The sequence below is a fragment of the Leptopilina boulardi genome, unplaced genomic scaffold (genome assembly GCF_019393585.1).
Source record: "Leptopilina boulardi isolate dan_hultmark-lab unplaced genomic scaffold, ZJU_Lbou_2.1 LbouV2_40, whole genome shotgun sequence".
NCBI classification, from domain to species: Eukaryota; Metazoa; Arthropoda; class Insecta; order Hymenoptera; family Figitidae; genus Leptopilina; species Leptopilina boulardi.
Window position 1 is genome coordinate 1,438,133 of NW_026137974.1, and position 24,283 is coordinate 1,462,415.

Sequence of the window (24,283 nt, forward strand, 5' to 3'; positions counted from 1 at the left end):
AGAAATACTACTGAGAAAATTATTCTACTGCTGAGTAATACTACTGAGAAAATTGTACTACTGCTAAGAAATACTACTGAGAAAATTATTCTACTGCTGAGTAATACTACTGAGAAAATTGTTCTACTGCTGAGTAATACTACTGAGAAAATTGTACTACTGCTGAGTAATACTACTGATAAAATTGTACTACTGATGAGAAATACTACTGGAAAAATTGTACTACTGCTGAGAAATACTACTGAGAAAATTATTCTACTGCTGAGTAATACTACTGAGAAAATTGTACTACTGCTAAGAAATACTACTGAGAAAATTATTCTACTGCTGAGTAAAACTACTGAGAAAATTGTACTACTGCTAAGAAATACTACTGAGAAAATTATTCTACTGCTGAGTAATACTACTGAGAAAATTGTACTACTGCTGAGTAATACTACTGATAAAATTGTACTACTGCTGAGAACTACTACTGGAAAAATTGTACTACTGCTGAGTAATACTACAGAAAAAAGCATGACTCAAGGTCAAGTCAAGGTCGTTCAAGGTCATTTGAAGGTCAAGTCAAGGTCATTCAAGGTCATTTGAAGGTCAAGTCAAGGTCATTCAAGGTCATTCAAGGTCGTTTGAAGGTCAAATCAAGAATGTCTGACTACATATTTACTTGTATTACTAACAAAATTGCAAACCCGTCCAACTAAATTTTTACTTATACTACTGTCTAGTAATACTACTGATAAAATTGTTCTACTGCTGAGTAAAACTACTGAGAAAATTGTACTACTGCTGAGTAATACTACTGAGAAAATTGTACTACTGCTGAGAAATACTACTGAGAAAATTATTCTACTGCTGAGTAATACTACTGAGAAAATTGTACTACTGCTAAGAAATACTACTGAGAAAATTATTCTACTGCTGAGTAATACTACTGAGAAAATTGTTCTACTGCTGAGTAATACTACTGAGAAAATTGTACTACTGCTGAGTAATACTACTGATAAAATTGTACTACTGATGAGAAATACTACTGGAAAAATTGTACTACTGCTGAGAAATACTACTGAGAAAATTATTCTACTGCTGAGTAATACTACTGAGAAAATTGTACTACTGCTAAGAAATACTACTGAGAAAATTATTCTACTGCTGAGTAAAACTACTGAGAAAATTGTACTACTGCTAAGAAATACTACTGAGAAAATTATTCTACTGCTGAGTAATACTACTGAGAAAATTATTCTACTGCTGAGTTATACTACTGAGAAAATAGTTCTACTGCTGAGTAATACTACTGAGAAAATTGTTCTCCTGATGAGTAATACTACTGAGAAAATTGTACTACTGCTAAGAAATACTACTGATAAAATTGTACTACTGCTGAGAACTACTACTGGAAAAATTGTACTACTGCTGAGTAATACTACTGAAAAAAGCATGACTCAAGGTCAAGTCAAGGTCGTTCAAGGTCATTTGAAGGTCAAGTCAAGGTCATTCAAGGTCATTTGAAGGTCAAGTCAAGGTCATTCAAGGTCATTCAAGGTCGTTTGAAGGTCAAATCAAGAATGTCTGACTAAATATTTACTTGTATTACTAACAAAATTGCAAACCCGTCCAACTAAATATTTACTTGTACTACTACTTGTACTGTGGATAGAATGTTTTCCTGGAAAATGAAAAAATCTCTTACATAGTCAAATAAAATTAAACATCATGTATCTTTTATTTTTTTACCTTCAAACAAAACATATTACCTCTAAAAAAAACCCTACCAAATAAACCTAAATTGCAAGAGAATAAGAATAATAATTTTTTTTTTTCATTTTTTGCTTCCTCGTGGAGGAAGCTTTGTAGTCCTTTTGTTTATAAAAATTTTCAAAGTGTCGGAAACAAATTTTTCTCTATATAGAAACATGTTATATGAAATCCTGATCAATTGTCTGGATGTATGTATGTATGTATGTATGTGTGTGTGGATCCCTTTTTTGTTTAGAAGATAACTTTACCAGGTTTCAATGGATTTAGATAAAATTTAATAGGCTCATTTATCATATTAATATCTCACATCTGACCAAAGGATTTTAAAAAATACAAAAAAAAATAAATTTTATTGTCTTTTTTTCAAAAAATTTTTCAATAGAAAAATTTAAGGTTATATATAATAAAATCGTATTCCTTACGTCAAGACAAATCGATCGGTATATATAAAGTATAGTTTTAATTTAAATTTAAAGAATTAATGAAAGTTAAAAAATCAAAAATTCACATTTTGGCTATAAAATTTTGTGATTATTTAAATTTAAGTTTATAGATGAAATAATTGTATTCCTTACATGAAAACGAATCAATTGGTATATATCAAAATTTACATTTGAGGTAAATTTAAAAAATTAATGAAAGTTAAAAATAGAAAATTAACTCAAATGTATAGGTACTCAAATGTTTATATTATTATTATATTATTTTTGTATGTTTATTTCAATGTTAATGCTTTCTCCACGAGGAAGCAAATTTTTTTGCTGATCGTAAAGAGGAAGCAAAATGTTCATGTAATGAACATCTGAATTTACATCTTTTTTTTTCTTTCTTTGAGCAGAAAAATTGACACATGTATATATATATATATATATATATATATTGTTTCTTGTCCTCGTGTTTATAAAAGAAAAAAAATCCTTTTAGCAAATCGGAACTGTCGCAACATTATATCTATAAAGACGGTTTAAATGGAGACATTTTTACTATTTGAATTGAGGCGTTAAAATCTCTTTCTCTCTCTCTCTCTCTTGTTGAAAAAAAGGAACATTCAGAATCTGGGCCAAACATTTTAACATTAAAGTACTGTCCTTGAATAACGTGTGTTATCCAAGTCAAAACCAACGATCAATGATTTTAACCCTGACCCTTGCCTTGTACCTCTTTTTCCTTCTTTATATTTTCTCTTCCTTTTTTTATTACTTTCATATACATATATATATGTAAGTCCTTAAAGTATGTGGGGCATTTTTCCGTTCCGTTATTGTCTTAATATATAATATACCAAAGAAACACATTTACAAATGCTTGAAAAGCATCGCTAAGTAAAAGCAACAAAAAAAGTGGTGATACTTTCATTTTCTCTCTCTCTCTCTTTTTTTTATTTTGAAGCTCATTCAAACATCCATTTATATTCAAAAATTTCTCGAGTCTTTTAAAAGCTTTGTGAACATTAATGTAAGTTAACAAGTAAGATGAACAAAAAAAAATTAGGGTGTGAGATGTTGCAAAAAAAAGAGAAAAAAAACTGTGTTGCATTGCAATTGGTATTTTTGTACTAAAAAAAAAATACCGCACGTGACTTTAAAGTTAGAAAACTAAGAAAATTATACAATTTCATGTACGAGCAATATTATTATCATTATTATGTATATTGTTTGGAACTTTGGCGAGAGAAATTAAACATATTTTATGACAAAAAATAAATAATATAATTTACAGAATGTTAACAAAAATATATATATTATTTACATAAAAATTGTTAATTAATTTTTTTATAAAGTATATCATTTAAAGGAGGAGAAAAGGAACAAGAATTGTTTTTTTATTTTTTGCATCTTCCACACCCCCATACACATACATATACACACACACACACTTTATTAGATATTCAACGCATTGCGGATGTTCAAATATGCGATTCTCAAATGCTATTCCGTGTCCTAGAAAATTGTCGGGATTTTCCCTTAAGAGTCTTTCTCTTTTTTCGCCTCAACTTTCTTTTTTTTTTTGCTTTTCTTTTCTTTTTTCTTTTTTGCTCCTCCAACATACTAGCAATGCTAAACGATACTTAAATCCATGATAAATTTATAGTAGTTTATTTAAAACAAAAAAAAAATTAAAATAGAAAATGATAAAGAATTAATTGAAAAAAATTCAGTTGTCAGGCAGCCAAATTTTTTTTTATTCCTATATCATTCATACATCTCTTACACTACTATATAGAGAGAGGAGAAAGGATCCGATTTGAAATGGCATCGATTCTTTAATGGTTTAAGTTCCTTTTGCCCTTGTTTCTCTCGAAAACTTTCCTATCTGCCATTTATCTAAAAACGTGACTTTTAGAAATCCCCGCTTTGGAAGCTAACATTCTGTTGCGGTAAACGTTTGTGTGCGAGCAAAAAGATCCAAAAGGAGTTGATAGGTTAAAGAGCGAGACAGAGGGGAAAACTGAAAGAATGAGACAGAGAGAGAGAGAGAGAGAGAGAGAGAGAGAGAGAGAGAGAGAGAGAAAAGAGGTTACAGTTGAGAAACATACACAGTTTCCGCAAAAGCAACCTTCGAAACAGGAAGTTTGTCACAGTTCAAAATTATTTATATCTTAAACTTTAAAAAAAAAGTAATACAATTACAAAAAAAATTTATATATATATATTGTCAAGCAAAAAATATATATCCCTCTTATGGTTTGACTTTTATTACACTAAAAATAACCATAAATATTTTCCCTTTTGTAAGAAATAACATTCTTTGCATTATAAACTTTTATCTTTCAAAAACACATTTAAAAAAGTGAAATATTATTCGTAACTAATTTAAAAACTTGAAAGTTTCAATTCCCTATCAAATAATTATTTTTATGACCAGTAGAAAACATATTCAAAACAGGCGCGAAACACGTTCAGAATTAGTATAAAAAAAAGAAAACTTGTTCAAACTAGATTAAAACTTGTTACAAACTAATACAAACTAATAAACGAATCAGAAAAAATTTTCCGATACCACTTCAGAATACTTCCGAACAGGTTACAGACAGAACAAAACTCGTTTAAAACATGTACGAAACATGTCTGAACTGGTATTGAACATGTCCAAAACTAGTACAGAACGTGTTTGAAACAAGTACAGACTAATAAAGAGGAACAAAAATTTAAAATACTAGTACAGGACTCGTTCGAAACCAGTACGAAACATGTTCATAACTAGTATTGAACATGTCCGAAACTAGTACAAAACCTGTTTGAAATAAGTACAGAGTAATAAAAAAACCAGCATTTCAAATTCTAGTTTAGAACATGTCCGTAACCAATACGAAACATGTCTGAACTAGTATTGAACATGTCCGAAACTAGTACAAAAACTGTTTGAAACAAGTACAGAAAAAAAATTTCAAATTTTAGTTTAGAACATGTCCGTAACCAAAACGAAACATGTCCGTAACTAGTATATAACCTGTTTAAAACAACTACATGACCTGTCCAAAACCAGTACAAACATGTCCGAAACAAGTATTGAACATGTTAGAAACTCGTACAAAACGGGTTTAAAACAAGTACAAACTAATAAATAAAGAGAAAAAATATTTCAGATACTAGTACAAAAACTGTTTAAAACCAGTACGAAACATGTCCATAACCAGTGTAAAACATATCCAAAATAAGTATTGAACATGTTCGAAACTAGGACAAAACAGGTTTAAAACAAGTACAAGTACAGAAAAAAATTTCAAATTCTAGTTTAGAACATGTCCGTAACCAAAACGAAACATGTCCGTAACTAATACGAAACATGTCCGAAATTAGTATAAAACATGTTTAAAACAACTACAGGCCATGTCCAAAACCAGTACAAATATGTCCGAAACAAGTATTGAACATGTTCGAAACTAGTACAAAACCGGTTTAAAACAAGTACATGCTAATTAAAGAGAAAAAATTTTCAGATTCTACTTCAGAACATGTTCGGAACCAATATGAAACATGTTCGAAACTAGTATTGAACATGTTTGAAACTAATTTTTACCCTAACTTATGATTAAAACTAAAGATTTTTTCACTTTTTTGTCCAAAAAAAAAAAAATTTTATACTAACAGTAAAAATTGAATATGAAAACTAAAAGAAATTTTTAGTTGACTAATTTAGGGAAAAATTATATCATATCTGTCTGTATTACAATGCACCGGAATAAAGCACACACGTTCCTACAATAATAATTTGAAGAGAAAAGTGTAGAATTCCAGGAAGTGCTGACATTGCGAACAATTTCTCGTTACTGCGCTTTGCAACGTGGTGGATTGCCAAAAAAAAGAAAGATAAAAAAAGTTCAATTTTATTTTATATATATATATATATATATATATATATATATAGATAAAACGGAAAGCGAATGAATCAACTCTCTCTCTCTTTCTCTATCTCTCTAGGGTCAAATGCGTCGCGAATTTTATACTCTCGACAATAAAATTCGATACGAGTGTATCCAACATATGATGTATATATATTCTTTTGCCTTTTGCTCTCAATCTTGTCAGGCGAGAGATTCTCTTCTTCGCTTGACACTTCCAATAATAAAATACATGTCCATTCGACAATATATATTTTTTTTCCTTTATACACCAATATTCTCTCTGGATATAACAAAATTTGACATGATATGTCATTTTCTGTCAATGCCACGACATAATCTTGTTTCTTTTTTTTTTTTAATAATTTCCCAATGGATAATGTATTTTTAAATAAGAAAAAATATTTAAATGAATAAATAAAAAATAAATTTAATAAAATTTTATTAATAGTTTTTAAACTAAATTATAATTTAGTTGTGTATAATAATTTATAAAATTTATTCCCTGTGTGTATGTGTTTGTAAATCTTTTGAACTTTAAGTCACATGTAAAATGCAAAAGCTTTTAAAAATTTTCCGCGACAGTGAACTCTTTGAGGGAATACAAAAACATGAAAAGTACATTATGTTACATTTTTAGGGAAAAAAAGTTGTATATGATGACCATGATATATTATAACTTTATTAAAAGAAAATAATAAAAAAAAATTTTTTTTTGGAAGGCTAGGCAAGTCAATAGTGAAAAATATTTTAACAAAAGAAAATTATAAAAAAAATTCACTTTATATTTATTTTCTTAATATTTTTAAGATAAAATTGGATTTTTTTTCTTGTAACAAAAAAAATTGTACTTTTTTGGGATTTTTTTACTTAATGTAATAAAATAGAGACGAGGAAGCAACAGTGGATAATTTCATTTTTCTAAAAAATAAATTCAAAAAAACTTTTCCTAACTTTTCTCTATTTTAAACTCTGTTTTCTATTTCAAAATTGTTTAATAACTGTTTTTTAGGGGAAAAACTATTTAAACTTAAAAAGAGTTTACAAATACATTCACTGAAAGGAATTATTACATTTTTATCCTTGATTATTGTTCATTTTCAATATTGCAAATAAATTCCAGTTTTAATATTAAAAAAGTTTTCTAATTTACTGACAAAAAAAAATTGTTTAATATTTTCCAAATTGCAATTATTTAAAAAAAAAATATATTAATTTTAATTCAGTTTAAAAACTATTTTTATCGAGATAAAAAATTTACTATCATAATTTTATATTAATTCTATATATTTATTTGAAAGTAAATTTCCATACAGGGTAATTTTTACGTTCCGGGCCCCCTTAAAAAATCTTTTTAATTGTACTTTCTGTTTAAAAAATAAAAAAATGAGATTAAAAAAAATTTTAAGGGATCCGTAACATAAAAATCACTCTGTATAATATAAATAAATATAAAATAATATAACATTATATTAATTTAATAATACAGCTGCGTTAGGAAAAACACCTTATTATAATTTTTTTTATTTTATTATTTATATTATATATTATCTCTCTTGAATAATACAAATGCATTAGGAAAAACACATTATTATAATTTTTATTTATTTTATTTAAAAAAAGACATTTCTTAATCGACTTATTTCAAATGTATTATTATTAAATTAATATTATGAAGCAGAACATTTTATTTTTATAATAAAATTATTTTTAGTACTATATAAACGGTTAAGGAATTTCATTGGTTCAATATTATTAAAATAATAATAATAATAATAATAATAATAAAAATAATCATAATGATAATAAAATAAAGAATTTCGTTTCAAATAAATTTTAACAGTCATTTAAAAATTAATGGAAGCTCCCGGAAAATTTACAGCTCCGTTGGGCTGTCGCGTTTCATCTTTTTTCTTCCCATTGGAAAAACGTAAAAGAGTGCTAGGTGAGTTTTAACCCAGTGTTTGAGGTTAACTATATATATAAATACATCCCCGTACATCAAGTTGTGTGTCACGTATGTTGACCATTATTTCTAGACTGGAACCGGGTCACGTATCTCGACAATCCCATGTAGATACTAGATCTCACCTGATAAACATACCCAAGGGTGGTTCAACTAGTGATTGTATGGGTCGAAACAGAGAGAGAGAGGGGAGGACTAAAATGTTATAATTTATTATTATTAATTATATATTATAAATTATTTATATTAATTATATATTATAAATTATTTATATTAATTATATTTTAAATTATTAATATTTATTATATTATTAATTATATTATAAAAATTATTAATTCCAAATTAATTATTAATTGTTGATAATAATTACATTTAAGGGAAATTTGTATAAGCGTTTTTCAAATTCAACGAATCAAATAAATTTCTCAATATGTAATAATATTGCAAAATTTTTTCGTAAATAAGCAATAAATTTGAAAAGAGAAATTATTAATAAAAGTACAAATCAATATATGCATATATATATAAAAAAACTCGAGAATGACAATTTTTTTTACGAACATTGGTCATTATTTTATATAGAGAGAGAAGTATACGATAATAAATAAATGGCCGTATATTTATTATTGTCAACGTCAAAATTGATAATTGAATTTGAAAATACATAAAACTTTGTTCAATGCACAATATCTAAAATATATATATATATAGACATATATTTATTGGCTTTTCATAAAGAGAACACACTCACGTATAATTTAATTTCATCCAGACATACCAGGTCATATATCATTCATAGTTTTTGAATAACTATTAAATGTTTAATCGTAAATTTTAATATTTAATTACTTTTAAAGTCGTCAACGTTAATTATACTATTAATTAAATTCTCAATAAAACGTTTATTAGAAAACAATTTATAATTAATAAACATATAATAATAAATATATAATAATATATAATAATATATAATAATAAATATATAATAATGTATAATTATTAATTTATAATAATGGAGTGGTCCGATATTACTCAGGTATTTCCCCTATATTGACAAATATAATATAATATTAATATTTGTCGATAGTAATAATAATAATAATAACGTTCAAAAGCCGAAAGGTATATGAACTATGAATAATAATAATAATAATAATGTTTGTGAACTTATAATGTTGACTTAATTTATAATAATTAATAATTGAAGTTAAAATTTCCTATTTTTTAAATAAAAAATTATAAACAACAAATGTTACATCTACGATTATTGGACGGGAACTGAGGCTCTCGCTGAGACGGCGCCGGGTCTTATATACGACCGGGCAGCCAATCAGAGCGCGGGGCACTCTCTCCCTAACTTCCGAGCCTCACCGAACGTAACCGATCGTGCACGCCACGCCTCCCCACCACATTCATATATAAGAAAATCGTTTCTAGCCCTGCGGATTAGGGATGGAAAGGGGAAACGAAAAGTCGACTTTCGACTTTACAATCGACTTTAAGTCTTTCGACTTTTTAAAGTCGACCGAAGTCGACTTTGTAAAAAAAGTCGACTTTTTATCGACTTTTTTTGAAATCATATTTATTTTAAGAATATTCATTTATAACTTATTAATAATTATCTCTGAATCATTTTTTTAAGAAAAATCTAATTTGATGAACTTAAATTTAATTATATTACAATAAGTAATACTTAACTATGAAAGGAAAAATCCAGAATAAACATTTTTAATGTAATTGATTATATTTCTACATTAATGGTAAAAACATTCTATTTTAAAATATTAAAATTATTCTTTATCATCTAATTATAATTATAATTCAATCGAAATTATTGTTATTAAATATTATTTAAATATTCTTATTAAAACACATTTCCTTTTTACATTCTGTACACTGCACTTTACTGCCGTCACCAATTTTTGAAAAATAAATCCAAACAGCACTAGGACCCATGTGCTTAATATTTAATTAAAAATAATGTCGTGCAACACAATGTACGAAAAATAATATATAACGTCCCGAAAACCGTTAGTCCACAGTTTCGTCATGCGTGTTTATCACGTGTCAGTTGTTTTTCATGTTGACAGAAAGTCGAGAAGTCGACCGACGAAGATCGACTTTCATCGACTTCGACCGAATCAAAGTCGACCGCGAAAAGTCGACTTTTTAGTATCGAAAGTCGACTTTCGACTAAAGTCGAAGTCGACTTTTCCATCCCTACTGCGGATCATTTTGTTCTTAACCACTCGCATGTTAAGTACTTAGAAATTCGTAGTTTTTTTTTCAGCAATCACTTCTAATTATTATTAACAATTATTTTTCACTATGGAATAAGAAAATAAATTACCAATTTTATCCAATATTTTATTATAAAAAATATATTTGGATTAAAATTGAAATTTAAATGTGACAAAACGAAAAATGTCGTCTAAGAATTTGAATTATTAAAAATTAAAATTTAAAACAGTACTTTAACATTCCTTTGTGACCAAGAGGGAGGGAGGGAGAATGTACACACAAAGCATCTGCCATGAATTAATAGAATGCAATAATTGAATAAGGAGAATTATTAACGAGAATCTGTGGAATGGATCTTATTGTCTCGATTATTGGTTATATAAATAATTCAGAAGCATATATATATATAATATGAAACCACAATGAGAAAATTGGAAAATGATTAATAATATAGAAAGAAAAACCGCAAATATTGTCGTCACTTCCTCCAAGAATTATTTCTCATAGGAACAACTTGAAGGATATCATTTCCTAAGGAGTAGAAAGGGAGATGGGGTGAGATTACATACTTTGGAAGTCTGATGGTAGACCATATATATATATATGTATATATGGTTTGTCAAGTAAAGATCGATAGTTTGATGAACCAACTCCTGTTCAATCTCTCTGTGGAGAACACATCACATGCACAATTACCAACACAGGTGTACAATAATTATAATCAACGTATGTGTGTGTGTATGTGTTAGAGAATTACATGATTAACCGCATCGCCTCTCAATGATTGATTTATATTCTCCGCGTCACTTCACTAATCCAATTAACTACCTTCTAATCTTCGAATAATAATAATAATTAGACGAATATTATTTCACACAATTAACGCGGGGTAAATTGTCATTGACATATGCCTCCTCCTCCTTTATATAGGGAAAGTCAGACATATGTCAAAATCAATCAATAAATTTACCAAATAAAAAAAGAAAACAATTTCAATTAGTTTACCGGGAATTTTTTTTAACTATTAAAGTACTAGGTGATAAAAAGCCACATTTAGCGCCTTCTCGGTCTATCAGACTGGTGCGTTTATATTAATTAATATAATAAATACTGCTTATTTAAATTTAAAACAAGTAAAATAAATTTGGTATAGTAATTAATTAATTAATTATATCAATGCGTTATTAAAAATAAAAAGAACTAACGGATATTGATGATGGGTCCTAAACGGCTCCTTGGTCCAGATCCAGTGCTCCTTTTCTTTCTTGAGGCCCTAAAGCAACTTTAAAGGTGAATCTTAAGACCAGCAGATATATAGCTTATCTTCAGATTTACCATTAAAGAGGCAGCCAAGAAGTTTGTAAACCGCAAAACAAAACGTGCCGCAAACTTTTTGAAATTTATTTTATTAGTTAGAATAAGCACATATACTTTTTTTTAAACACTCATCAAAAAAAAGATGCATTAAAAAATGATTTTATACAATTTAAAATGAACGTCCTTTTTAAATTTACATTTTTCAATATTAAGATAAAATTTCAGGTAGAGAACAATTTTTAAATTAATTTATTAAAACAATTCTTTATATAAACCCAAATTAGTAAAATATATAATCACAATATTCAATATTGTGATCATATTCTACTATTTGGAAAATAAATAATTTTGCATTATCATAATTTTAATTTTAAAAACTTTCTTTTAAACTCATTTTGATTTTGGTTCTATTTTAATAAAATTAATTAGTTTTAAAAAATACTCAATGTTTAAATCAAAAAATTTTTTTTTATTAAAATTACCCTGAGTGTAAGTGCGTACTTATGCAGACTAAAAAAATAAATTGCGAAAAGAATGTGCGCAGTTAGGGATGCGTAACCCTCGTCTTATCCCACTAGCGGGTCAATGGCTACAATTACTTACAAAAATATGTAGCCATCAGTGTAAAGATCTACAAGGAAATATGAAACCGTGATGTTAAATGCGTGATTCACATTATATTTTCCAAATCAATCCAGTGATTAGTAGGTGAAAAATTATATGATCATTGCATGTAACAAATCATGGTTAAATATAATTGTCACAAGTAAAACTTTACAGATGAGATGAATCAACTTTTACATAAATTGGTTTTATTTATGAAAAATTATTCAACATTCAATAAGACGTTTTCGAAAGTCCCTGGCATAATGAATTCGACTTAGCCCTCCCACCCCCTCCTCTTCCCAATTTAAAATAAACTTTCTAATATTCGCGAAAAATGACGATCGCGATTTAAATTATAATTCGGACGCGCGCGTAACGAGTTGTCTTTGTATTTAAAACGAAAGACAAACAACGAAGACGATTTTTAAACACCCTAAGAAAATTTCATTCGCGATTATAAAATTATCGAATTAACACTCCCGAAGCTAATTTTTTAATCCGACACGACACGCACAGCGAGAATAAGAAAAAAAATATATTTTATAATTATATATATATATATATTAAACGACCGTCACTTTCATTAAGTTCGAACACTCCCGTAAAAATGCAAAAAATTTAATGAATTTAAAAAAAAATCCGCGCTGTTTACCTGAAACAAAAAAATAAATTCGATTAATAATTAAATTTTTAATTAGGTTAAATAATTCAAAAATTATTTTAAATAAATAAAAATATAGAAAATAAATTTTATATAATCTGTTTTATCGATGTAATCCAATCTGTTTCATCAGCAGTCGGTAAAACAGTTTTAAATTTATGTAAATTGAGAAATAAGTTTTACCAGTAGTTGGTATAATAGTTTTGTTAATGAAATTATTGCGTTCATAATAATCAGTCACCTCTACGTTATGAAAACTTGTTAATAGAGTTTCAAACAGTCAAAACTGTTTTATCAACAGTAGGTAAAACAATTTTTTTGAACCCAGCACTATTATCGATTTAATCTGGCTAATCTGTTTTATCAACAGTCGATAAAATAGTTTTGTTTAAGAATGTAAAAACTCGGTTAAACAGTTTTAAACAGTCAAAACTGTTTTATCAACAGTAGGTAAAACAGTTTTTTTTAACCTAGCACTATTATCGATTTAATCTGGCTAATCTGTTTTATCAACAGTCGATAAAATAGTTTTGTCTAAGAATGTAAAAACTCGGTAAAACAGTTTTAAACAGTCAAAACTGTTTTATCAACAGTAGATAAAACAGTTTTTTTTAACCCAACACTATTATCGATTTAATCTGTCTAATCTGTTTTATCAACAGTCGATAAAATAGTTTTGTCCAAGAATTAGCATCGATTTAATTTAATTTGTTTTATCAGCAGTTGGTAAAACAATTTTTATTAACAACATCTATTTAATCAGTCCTAATCTGTTTTTTATCAGCCGTAGGTAAAAAAGATTTTACTATTAAAAAATGTTTTTTCCTACTATATTGTTCCCAAATTTTCATTTCCATTTCAAAATATTTGAAAAGTCAAATAAGACGGAAAATCTCGTTTAGAGAAAGTGGAGGTAAAAAGAATTTTTCAGAACAGAGAAATTGGATTGTCAGTCTCTTAAATAGTAATCCAGCAAAAGCAAAAGAAAAAAAAAATAAAAGTCAAGAAAAGGGTTTGTATAAGTAAAAAGTGTTGAGAGAGAGAGACCATTAGCACTTAACTGACGGCGTTTTGTTTTGTTACGTGAGAAGCAAAAAGAGATGAAGTTATCCACAGTAGCAGCGGATAATCCAAGAGAAGCTAATATAACGAGAGAACCCCTTAACCTCCTGGGACTATAGTGAATCCCATATAGGGCAAACATGGCTTTAGAGCCGTTACCAACCTCTATAGAGGCAATTTGGTTCAAAATCTGCAGTTAACAACTGTATTCTAACAAATAGTCGAAATAATAATAATAATAATAATAATAATAATAATAATAATAATAATAATAATAATATAAAAATAAAAATGAATTTTAAATTTTTTGGTATAATAAACAAATTTTCGTGTCTTTAAATTCGCATTGTGTTTTTTCCCATTAAAAATTTTTTTGATTTGAATAATTTAATTTTTAATTTAAATTAATAATCTACTAAGTAGGTAGCAAAAGTAATCATTTTTGATCCTAGAGAGTAAAGTTATAATTTTCTGCCCTAGGGTATAAAGTAATCGTTTTCACCCTAGTGAGTAAAGTGACAGTTTTTTGTCCTGGGGTATAAAGAAATCTTTCTTGACCCGTAGGGAGTAAAGTGATTATTTTCTGCCGTAGGATATAAAGTAATCGTTTTTGACCCTAGAGAGTAAAGTAGCAGTTTTTCGCTCCAGGGTATATACTAATATTTTTGTACTCTAGGGAGTAAAGTGGTTATTTTCTGACCTATGGAACAAAGTAATCGTTTTAGACACTAGATAATAAAAGTGAGAGTTTTTTGCCCTAGTATAAAAAGTAACTATTTTCAACCCTAGAGAGTAAAATAACTATTTTTAACCAAAGAAAACCCAAAAAGTGGTCACTTTTAACAAAACAATGAAATTTTTCTACATTTAAATAAAAAATTTTTTAAATATATTAGAATTTTAATGGTTTTTAAATTAAAATTTTAATATTCTAAAATAAAATATTTAATTTTTAAAAAATTCAAAAAAAAATAATGTTATATTGTCATGTTACAAATACTAGCGTGTAAAGAAGCGTAAAAGAGTTAAACAGTGTTTTGTCGAGGAATAACAACACGGGTCATGAACCTGTAAGGCTTCCGTCTCTCTTCAAACAAAGTTTTGATGCTGTGTATTGAATTTAGGATAATTCGCGACCTAATAAGCCTGCGAGGACTAATCATGTTTACACGCGGGGAAATTCATTAACGTCTATTACATGTCACTGAACATTGTTTAAATATGAAATATTCTTCTAAAAAAAATTCAAATTTGTCTTTTTAAGCAAAATTGTTTTATTAAAAATACAAAAACAAATTTTAAACAAAAAAAAATTATTTTCATACTAAAAAAAAAAGTTTATAAAAAAAAAATATATTTTTCTTGTTACAGATATCGCTGGTGGTTATCTCTGTTTTTTTGTCAGCATAATTGGCATCGGAATAGTAACAGCAATTATTGGGGACATAGCATCTTATTTTGGATGCACCTTGGGTATTAAAGATTCAGTCACTGCCATTGTATTTGTGGCACTTGGTACCAGTATTCCTGGTAAGTTTAATTTTAAATATTTTATTTAAGGAAAAAAAAGTAATTTTTTTTTCCAAAAAATACACAAACATATATGTAATTAAAAAAAAATTTCCCCAGAAAAATTGAAAAAAAATTTTTCTAAGGATTGTAAATACTTTTTTAAAAAATATAAAAAGAGTCTTAGAAATTTTTTTTTTTTAAGTAAATTGAGATATTTGTCATTGACAAAAAAAATACCACCATCCATCAACTTTCACATTTTTATGCAAATATATATATATTTTTTTTAAATAAAGTAGAAAATTCTATTATAACGCTAAATCACGCTTTTCCATCTTTTACCCTGGGAATTTTTCACACGCGAATGCAAAATTACTATAATATTATCGAATAAATTTTTCTTTCATATTATTATTATACTTTTGGAAAATGGGAGAAAAAAATTTTCTTTTTTAAAATACCTTTTAAACTTTTAATCATAACAATTATTGGATATTTTTATTGAATTTCTCATTCCACAATGAAAATTCTATTCAATCATATAAACTTTTATTTTAATCGTTAGAATTTTACATAATCTTCTCATAAGTATTTTTTCCATTCTTTCAAAAGAGTATGTTAGAGAAAAATTGCATTCAAATTTTTCCATTTTCAAAAAAAATTTTTAAAAAATGGTTTCTTAAAATTTTTAAATTTTTTTTCTAAATCTTTTTTTTAATTTTCTGTTAGTTTTATAGTATTTGAATATACTATTTTTTACAATTACACTATTTTAAATTTTTGTATATTATTTTGAATTTTGAATTTATTTATTATTTTACATTCATTCTCTATGTTTAAAAAATATATTGCTTTCTAGAATTAAAAATCATTACTTTAGACCCTAGAAGTAAAAACGAATATTTTTCTCCCTAGGATACAAAATGGGGACCTTATTCCCAAGGTTCAAAAATTGTCACCTTAATTCCGTGTTAAAAAATTAGATTCTAAATGCAAAGAATAAATAATATAAAACAAAAACTATATTAATAATTTGAAGAAAATTAAAAAAAAACAAAAAATTAAAAAATTAGTAAAATTAATAAATGAAATAATCAATTATTTAGAAAATACACGAGACCTATATATCTATAACTCTTAATTGAACCGATAAATTTATGGTGCAAACCACCACCATTTTTCATGGACCATTGCAGTCGATATTATCGACGAAAATTCGTTTCACAAAATGTGGTAAACTTTATGGTCTGACATGAGTCTGACCCATATATATATAACTTTCATGAGAAAAATTTTTCGTGAAAGATGAAGAGCAAGTAGTACAAAAGCTCTTTTAGTCAGGCGCAGTAGATCAAGGTGAAAATAGCATCAGACAACATTCATTCTATATAACTATATTTTATACCCATGACTCCTACAAACAGTATATATTCACCGCAAACAAACCGTGAATGAACAACAAAAATATTATTTTTTCTTTTGAAATTTTCGTCTAAATTATGTTATAACGCAAACAAACTTCCTATTTTCCTCGTTGAAAAATATTTATGAAAACTGAATAAATAATAACAAATAAATAATAATTAATAAATAATAATTAATAAATAATAAAAAATAAATAGTAAAAAATAAATAATTTTAAAGTGCTAGACGCTAAAAAGTCACGTTTAGCGCCTTCCCGGTCTGCCAGACCGGGAAATAATAATCCCTATACACACGACTAGGACATTTTAGTTATATGTTATATACGTAACAATGCTGTTTATTTAACTTTTAAAGAAAACAAAAAATAACCAAAAGAAGTTCAACTAGGGTCTGAGAGACCGGTATAGTAGTTTAAAGGCCAATATTTAAATTTAAAAAAAAATCTCCTCTTACAATTATATATATAGTTTTAAATGGCAGAAACCATTTTTCTTTTCTAATTCTCTATCACTATTCTAAAATTTTCATTTTCTAACCTAAAACGAAAAATATAAAAATTCGTGAAACCAGCTCTCATTCATCTTTTCCCTTTCCTTCTCTCTCACTCACTGAAAAAAAGTCTTGATCTTTACCTTTACGAGAATCATATAATATGTACGAGCGTAAAAAGATCGTCCAATGTCCTCTTCATGAATCAGAAAATAGGGGTTCTACCATGGAGTACTATATATATATTTTACTCCCTTGGGCTCCATTGTTTCGTCGCACAAAGCCTGCATAATGAATTATCACTATACCCCTCTGGTTCACCTATACATACACGTACATAACCTATTATATTTACACACATACACACACACGAACACATGGACACAATTATTCAGAGATTATCCCGTTTACGCGCCATTTAAAAAAGACCACAACAACCATTCGAGTTTCACAACATAATCTTCACACCACCTTCGAGAGTTAATTAACCTTCTAATTGAAATATTCTTTAGAAAAAAAAGGGCGAATATAAAATATAAAAAGTGAACCGCACTAAAAATAAAAAATATTCAGTATTTATAAATATGAAAATCGTAAAAAAATGGCGAAAAAAAAATTAAACGGTTTAAAAGAGAAAAAAATATTTTGAAACGTAATTATTTTGACCGCTTGTGAGAGAAGTCGAATCAGAAACATAGCGACATTTTTTTAAAAAATATTTTCACAAAATGAATTATTTCCTAACAAAAAAATAGTATTTTGAATGAAATTAATATTACCGCTTGTGAGAGAAGTCGAATCAGGACCGTAGCGTGATTATTAAAGAACAACTACCTTATTTTTTTTCAAAATATTGAATTTTCTATTTTTTTTCTAAATTTTTGTCTCGATTTCCACATTTTGAAAACAATTAACTAATTCCTAAAAAACAGTTTGGGAAAGTAATTATTTTTACCACTTGTGAGAGAAATCGATTCTTTAATTTATTAAAAATACTGTGAAATTTCTCCAATTTTTTTATTTAGTCTCTCTCTCTCTCTCTCTCTCTCTCTCTCTCTCTCTCTCTCTCTCTCTCTCTCTCTCTCTCTCACACACACACACACATTCGCAGTGATTTTTCAATTAATTTATTAAATTTTATAAACACCCCCCAGAAGTGAAACAATAATTTTTCATTTATTTTTAAATTGAATTAATTGGGCAAATAAATTTTTGCTTGATTAAACATTTCACCGCGGGTGCTAACAAGTATTTTGATGAAACATTTTACTCTGCGCTAATTAATGTTTCGTTATAATAAAAGAATAAAAATAAAAAAAAAGAACAGTATCAATCAATATCGAACAAATTATTAATTATAATTGCTGAATAATTTCTTTTTTGTATAAATAAAAAAAAATAATTAAAATAATATTAGAAAATGATTCGAAGAATAAAAAAAGTAAAGTTTACTTTTTACATGTAGTATCAAAATTTTAATTACGAAATGAAATTAAATTAGTGATACCACGTTATAAATTTTAAAATATTCAAAATTTATTTTATATTTTTCAAAAAATAATCCCTAGGATATTAATAAACATTTAAAAATAATTACAAATAGAATTTTTTTTCTTCTAAAACAATTTAATTTTTTTGAAAAAAAAAAAAATTTTGTTCATTAAAACTTTTGGTTTCCATTTCTCATGACTTTGTCTCGCTTTGCGCGCACTATTGAAAAAAAAATTCTTACACACAAAAAAAAAGAAAAGAAAAATTAGAAGAAAGATAAAAAAGATTCGTGAAATTTTATTCACAGAAAAAAATGTAGGTCGAGCTCAATTCGCGTTTATTTTTGTCATATCCTCTGTTATCAAAAAATAAAACCAACTGTCGTCGTCAAACTTTATAACCGTTTTCATAAATCATTTTTAGATCAAGGATTCTGATGACATTTAAAAAAAAATGTCTTCCTCATTTTTTTTTTGTCCTGCAATCGTTCACAGTACATTTTCCAAATGTCATTAATAACATACCTAAAATGAGAAACGCTGACAATATAAATTTTCCCCCCAAAAAAAAAAAATATCTGACAATGCAATTTTTTTTCGAAAATTATTTTTTTATACATTAAATTTCATTAATATTATAAAAAGCAAAATAAAATACTGAAACTCAAAGAAATAGAAAAATAAAAGAAAAATAAATTTTAAAAATACTGAAAAAAAATATTTCTCAATTTAGAATGAAATTTTAAACCCGAAAGTTATAATTAAAAATTTGTTATATAATAAACAAGAGATTGCGGATCATTTTCAAAAATAAAATAAATAACATGAAAAGTTTTAATGCAACTTAATATGACTTTAAAAACTTTTTAAAAGCCACTAGATGGCACTTTGTACTTTTTAAATGATCGTTATGGACTCTCAAGCCAGACGAAAAAGTTTCAAAACGACAAAAGGATGCCTGATGAACAACGAGAGGAAGTTTCGCAAAACTTTTCCTCTCATTTTCTCATCTGGTCTTTTAGAAAATCGGACAAAGACTGGCAAATAGACAAAAAAAAAGAAGGAGAAGAAGAATAAGAAGAATCCTCTAAGAATAGAAAGCAAATTTATATATAATTTTACATTAAAAAAAAAAAAAAACAAAAACTAAGAACAAAATCTACCTTTTTTCTGTACTAACACAATTTTTTAGTTATTTCAAAATTTGTTTGATACAAATAAATATTAATTCAATCTAAATAAATATTTGATTTATTTTTTGTACTATTTTGATTATTTGAAAATCGAAATTTGATAGAAATAAATATTTATTTGATCTAAATAAACATTTCATGTATTTTTTGTACTAACACAATTTTTTCATTATGTCAGAAACAAAATTTGTTTGATAAAAAAAAAAAATATTTATTTGATCTAAATAAAAATTTCAGTTAATTTAAAAAAAAAATTTTTAAGCAAAAATTTAATTGAGCCAAATAAATTTTTATTGACTTAAACAAAAAGTTTAATTCACTGTAAATACAATAAATTTGATTAATTTAACCAAAAATTTGTTTTCAAATGAACAATTGAACATTTTTATAAAACAAATTTTATTAATAACGTATATATATACAAAACAAAATATATATCGCGCTCACCGAGTTCAACTTTTAATCGTTATTCCCAGTGCAAAACTGCTTTTATATAACTTTAGCGCGAATGTTTCTCTGAATAAATTACAAGACTTTGTGGTTTAAAATTAAACCAGATAATTGGCAATTGTTTTAGACAATAGTATGAAAACAATGTACGCCATCAGAGAGAGAGAGAGAGAGTCGACTTTGTATTTTAGTTTTTGAAAAAGAAAATTGAAATGAAATTGCCGTCAATTTATAAACTTGGCTATTAACATTTTCTCACGCTTCAATACATATAATATTATTATTTTACAATTGAATTAAATATAAATTTAAATAATTTATTCTCTATTTATTTTCTATTATTGTGAAATAAATTATTTTAAATTTTAAACAATGAAAAAAAATATAAATAAAAAAATAATATAAATTTATTATATTATAATTATAAATTATAATTATAAATAATTATAAATAATTATAAATAATTATAAATAATATAGAAAGCAATTTTAAAAAAATGGAGAATTATTTTTGCGCCTATATAATTGCAGTAATTTTAACATTAAAGCTAAACAAAATTATCATTCTAAAGGGGTAAGCCCCTGTTTAATGACTTTCCGCTTACTACACTGTATAATCAGTCACAGGAAGTCAAGAAAATTTTTCTTTCTGAGAATTTTATTTTTATTCCTATTATGTATAGTAAAAAAAAATAGTATAAATATAGTAAAAATAAAGGAAAATTTAGTGAAAAATGAGAGAAAAGATAATGTTTAGGATTTATGTAAAAAAAAAGAAAAAAAAACCTTCTTGCAACCCTTTTTACGATATGTGACTCTACTCGCGTAGAATGACTGATAAGAAAATCCCGGAGTTGGCAGACGTGATAGAAAATGGGACGAGGGTCATGAGAAAAAGAGAGAGAGGGGGGGGGGGGAAGCGAAGGGGGTGAGGGATGAGGGTATCAAAATATCTACATGGCACTGAACTAGGAAAGTGCCACTTGGTGGCTTCTATATTACCCTACACATTTACCTGCGTGATGTAAATATTTGAGAGAATTAAAGTGAATTCACGTGTGTGTGTATATATATAACCTAGACGTGAATCGTTTAAACTAAATTATTTTAGCATCCAAATATAACCAGGCAACAACTCTTCTTCCCCCATTTTAATAATATACTTAACTAAATATTTATATTTCTCTAATATACGCCTTTATTTAATTTTTAATTTGTTTTTTAATATTATTAAAATAAATAATTATTTTTTAAATAATAATTAAATTATTTTCATAAATTAATTATATTATATTAAAAATAATTAAATAAATTAGCCATTAATTTATAATTAATTTCTTATTTACAATTTAATTACAAAAGTATTTTGTTTTTAAAATAATTATCACTTATCAAAGTAAAATAGATTTCAATTTAAAAAAAAAAAAAAAAAAAAAAAAAAAAAAAAAAAAAACGCCTGTTGTATGACAACCCGCCTTGCTTTAAAGCGGATACATTAGAGGGAAAGAAGTGGGGGAGAGTCCTGTAAAAGGACTATTATAGCACTAGTGATGAAAGGACGGTTGCCATCAAACAGGCGAGTGTTTTTAAAAATAGAAAAATTGTTATACTTCTCGTGTATAACAGATTGCTATCGCAAAAGGGGCAAATTTCTCTATCTCTCTCTTTCTCTCTCTCTAAAGTTCAACAACTTCAGTGTTGCTTATTATTTTGAAGCATCAACAATGACGCAAGCCGAAGAATAATGCCACTTTTAAGGGGTGAAGGGGGAGAGAAAAACTGCCGTGTAAGACAGATTGCAATCAAACAGGAGCCGAAAATCGATTTTTTTTCCTTCAATGTTTGCAAATTACGCTTTGAGACATTTTTTTATTTATTTATATAAAAAAATTAATAATTTACCAAATAATAAATTTATTATCACTAGATTTTAATTGAAAAAAAACAAAAAAAAATGAATATTTGGTAAAAAAAAAAATTTCTAATGTGAACATAACAATATTTTCCAAAGACACTTTTAAATACAAATGTTGAGCGGAAAGCTCTTTTACAAGGGGCCAAGTACCTCTGGTTTTTTTTTAATGACTATATCTATACAACGATGTGTTTCCGGTTGCGTCGTGTGCCCCTCCCACCAAAAAAAGGACTTGCAAATGCATTAAAATTTAATCTTCCTATTCTTATATATACATTCGTGTGATGTGTATTGTAGAAAATCTGTACAGCAATATAATGCAAATGTAATTAGAAAATTCAATTTCAGTATAGGACAAGCTTTAATTCTTCCCTTACACCTCACCAACCCCCCCCCCTCCTCCTCCTCCTTTCCAAGAGCTTCCTTTTCATTACTCGAAATCTGAACATGTACTTAATGAAATTCCTAGGACTCAACATATATAACGAACAAATCGTGAAATTCTTGGTTGTAACGGTAAATCAGGATTGCTTGTGTGACTCTTGGATAACTTCACCGAAATGGTGAATGAGAGAGAAAGTCAAGCGAAAACCCTGGGAAACTTGTATCATAGGGCGTAGGCAACCCGTTATACTTGTGCGCAGACGCAATTTCTTGATTTTCGTTTTTTATAAATCACCTTAAAAACAAAAAAACACTAATTATTTTCTTTTTCTTTAATTTAAAATATTCTATTTTTTTTGAAAATTATTGAATTATAAATTTAATTAAAAGACGGTAAAAATGTTTCAAATTAGTAATTTTTTGTGAAAATTTTATTAACAAAAATTATTATTATTATTATTATTAAGTTTATAGAGAAATAGAAAAATTTTCTTTAATCGAAAAAAAATTCATTTTATTTTTACAATTTACAAAAAAATTTACACTTATCGACCACAAAAAAAGTAGATTCAAAAAAGAAAAAAAAACAAATGTACGATTTATATTTTCGATTATTGCAAACTGAAAATTAAAAAAAAAAACTACTCTCTATTTTTGCACTGGGAAGAAAATCAGAAATCTAGAAAAGTTTGAATTTTCTTCTATCTCGGAAACTTGGTTTCTTATTTCTTTTATCTTTATTGTAACTTTTTTTGTACGAAACAGATAAGAAACATCCAAAAAGTCATTTTACCATTCCGTTCGAGAAGTTGAAAACTATGTTTTTCTAATGTTATATTTTTTTTAGAAACACACATATTGGTAAACAAATTTAAAAAAAAAAATTAAAAATAAATTTCAATAAAATAAATATCTAAATATTAAATAAATATTTAAAATTTTTTTAAAATCAATATTCCTGACTTTTAATTTTTCTGTTGGTTTAAAAACTAGATTTTTTAATTTTGGAAATTTAATTCATTAAAATATCGATAAGATGTGAGTTTTTCAAAATTCAAAATGGCGGATTCAATATGGCGGAGGATTTTTTGAAAAATTGAACGAATTCGCTTGAATCTAACTACTCGGGGATTTTCGGGATCGCTGATTACGAATCTAACGTTAGATTTTTAAAAAATTTAAAATGGCGGATTTAATATGGCGGACGATTTTTTAAAACTTCATCAGATTTACTTGAAACTTGTAACTCGGGGGTTTCCGGGGTCGCTGATAACGAATTTGATGTCAGTTTTTCAAAATTCAAAATAGCGGATTTAATATGGCACAAGATTTTTTTAAAATTTATCAAAATCGTTACTCAGGGGTTTTCGGGGTCATTGATTACGAATCTAGTATTAGATTTCAAAAATTCAAAATGGCGGGTTCAATATGACGGCCGATTTTTTAAAAATTCATCAGATTCACTTGAAACTT

The 24,283-nt window shown here is 26.7% G+C and overlaps 1 protein-coding gene across 1 annotated transcript in view; it reads left to right on the forward strand.

The window, feature by feature from the left end:
- LOC127289230 (sodium/calcium exchanger 3) overlaps positions 1–24,283 on the forward strand; it is a 101,430-nt gene that overhangs the window by 70,246 nt on the left and 6,901 nt on the right. Inside the window, exon 6 of the mRNA XM_051317036.1 lies at positions 15,325–15,483. Within this exon, the coding sequence (XP_051172993.1) occupies positions 15,325–15,483 (159 nt within the window). The remainder of the gene's footprint in view (positions 1–15,324; positions 15,484–24,283) is intronic.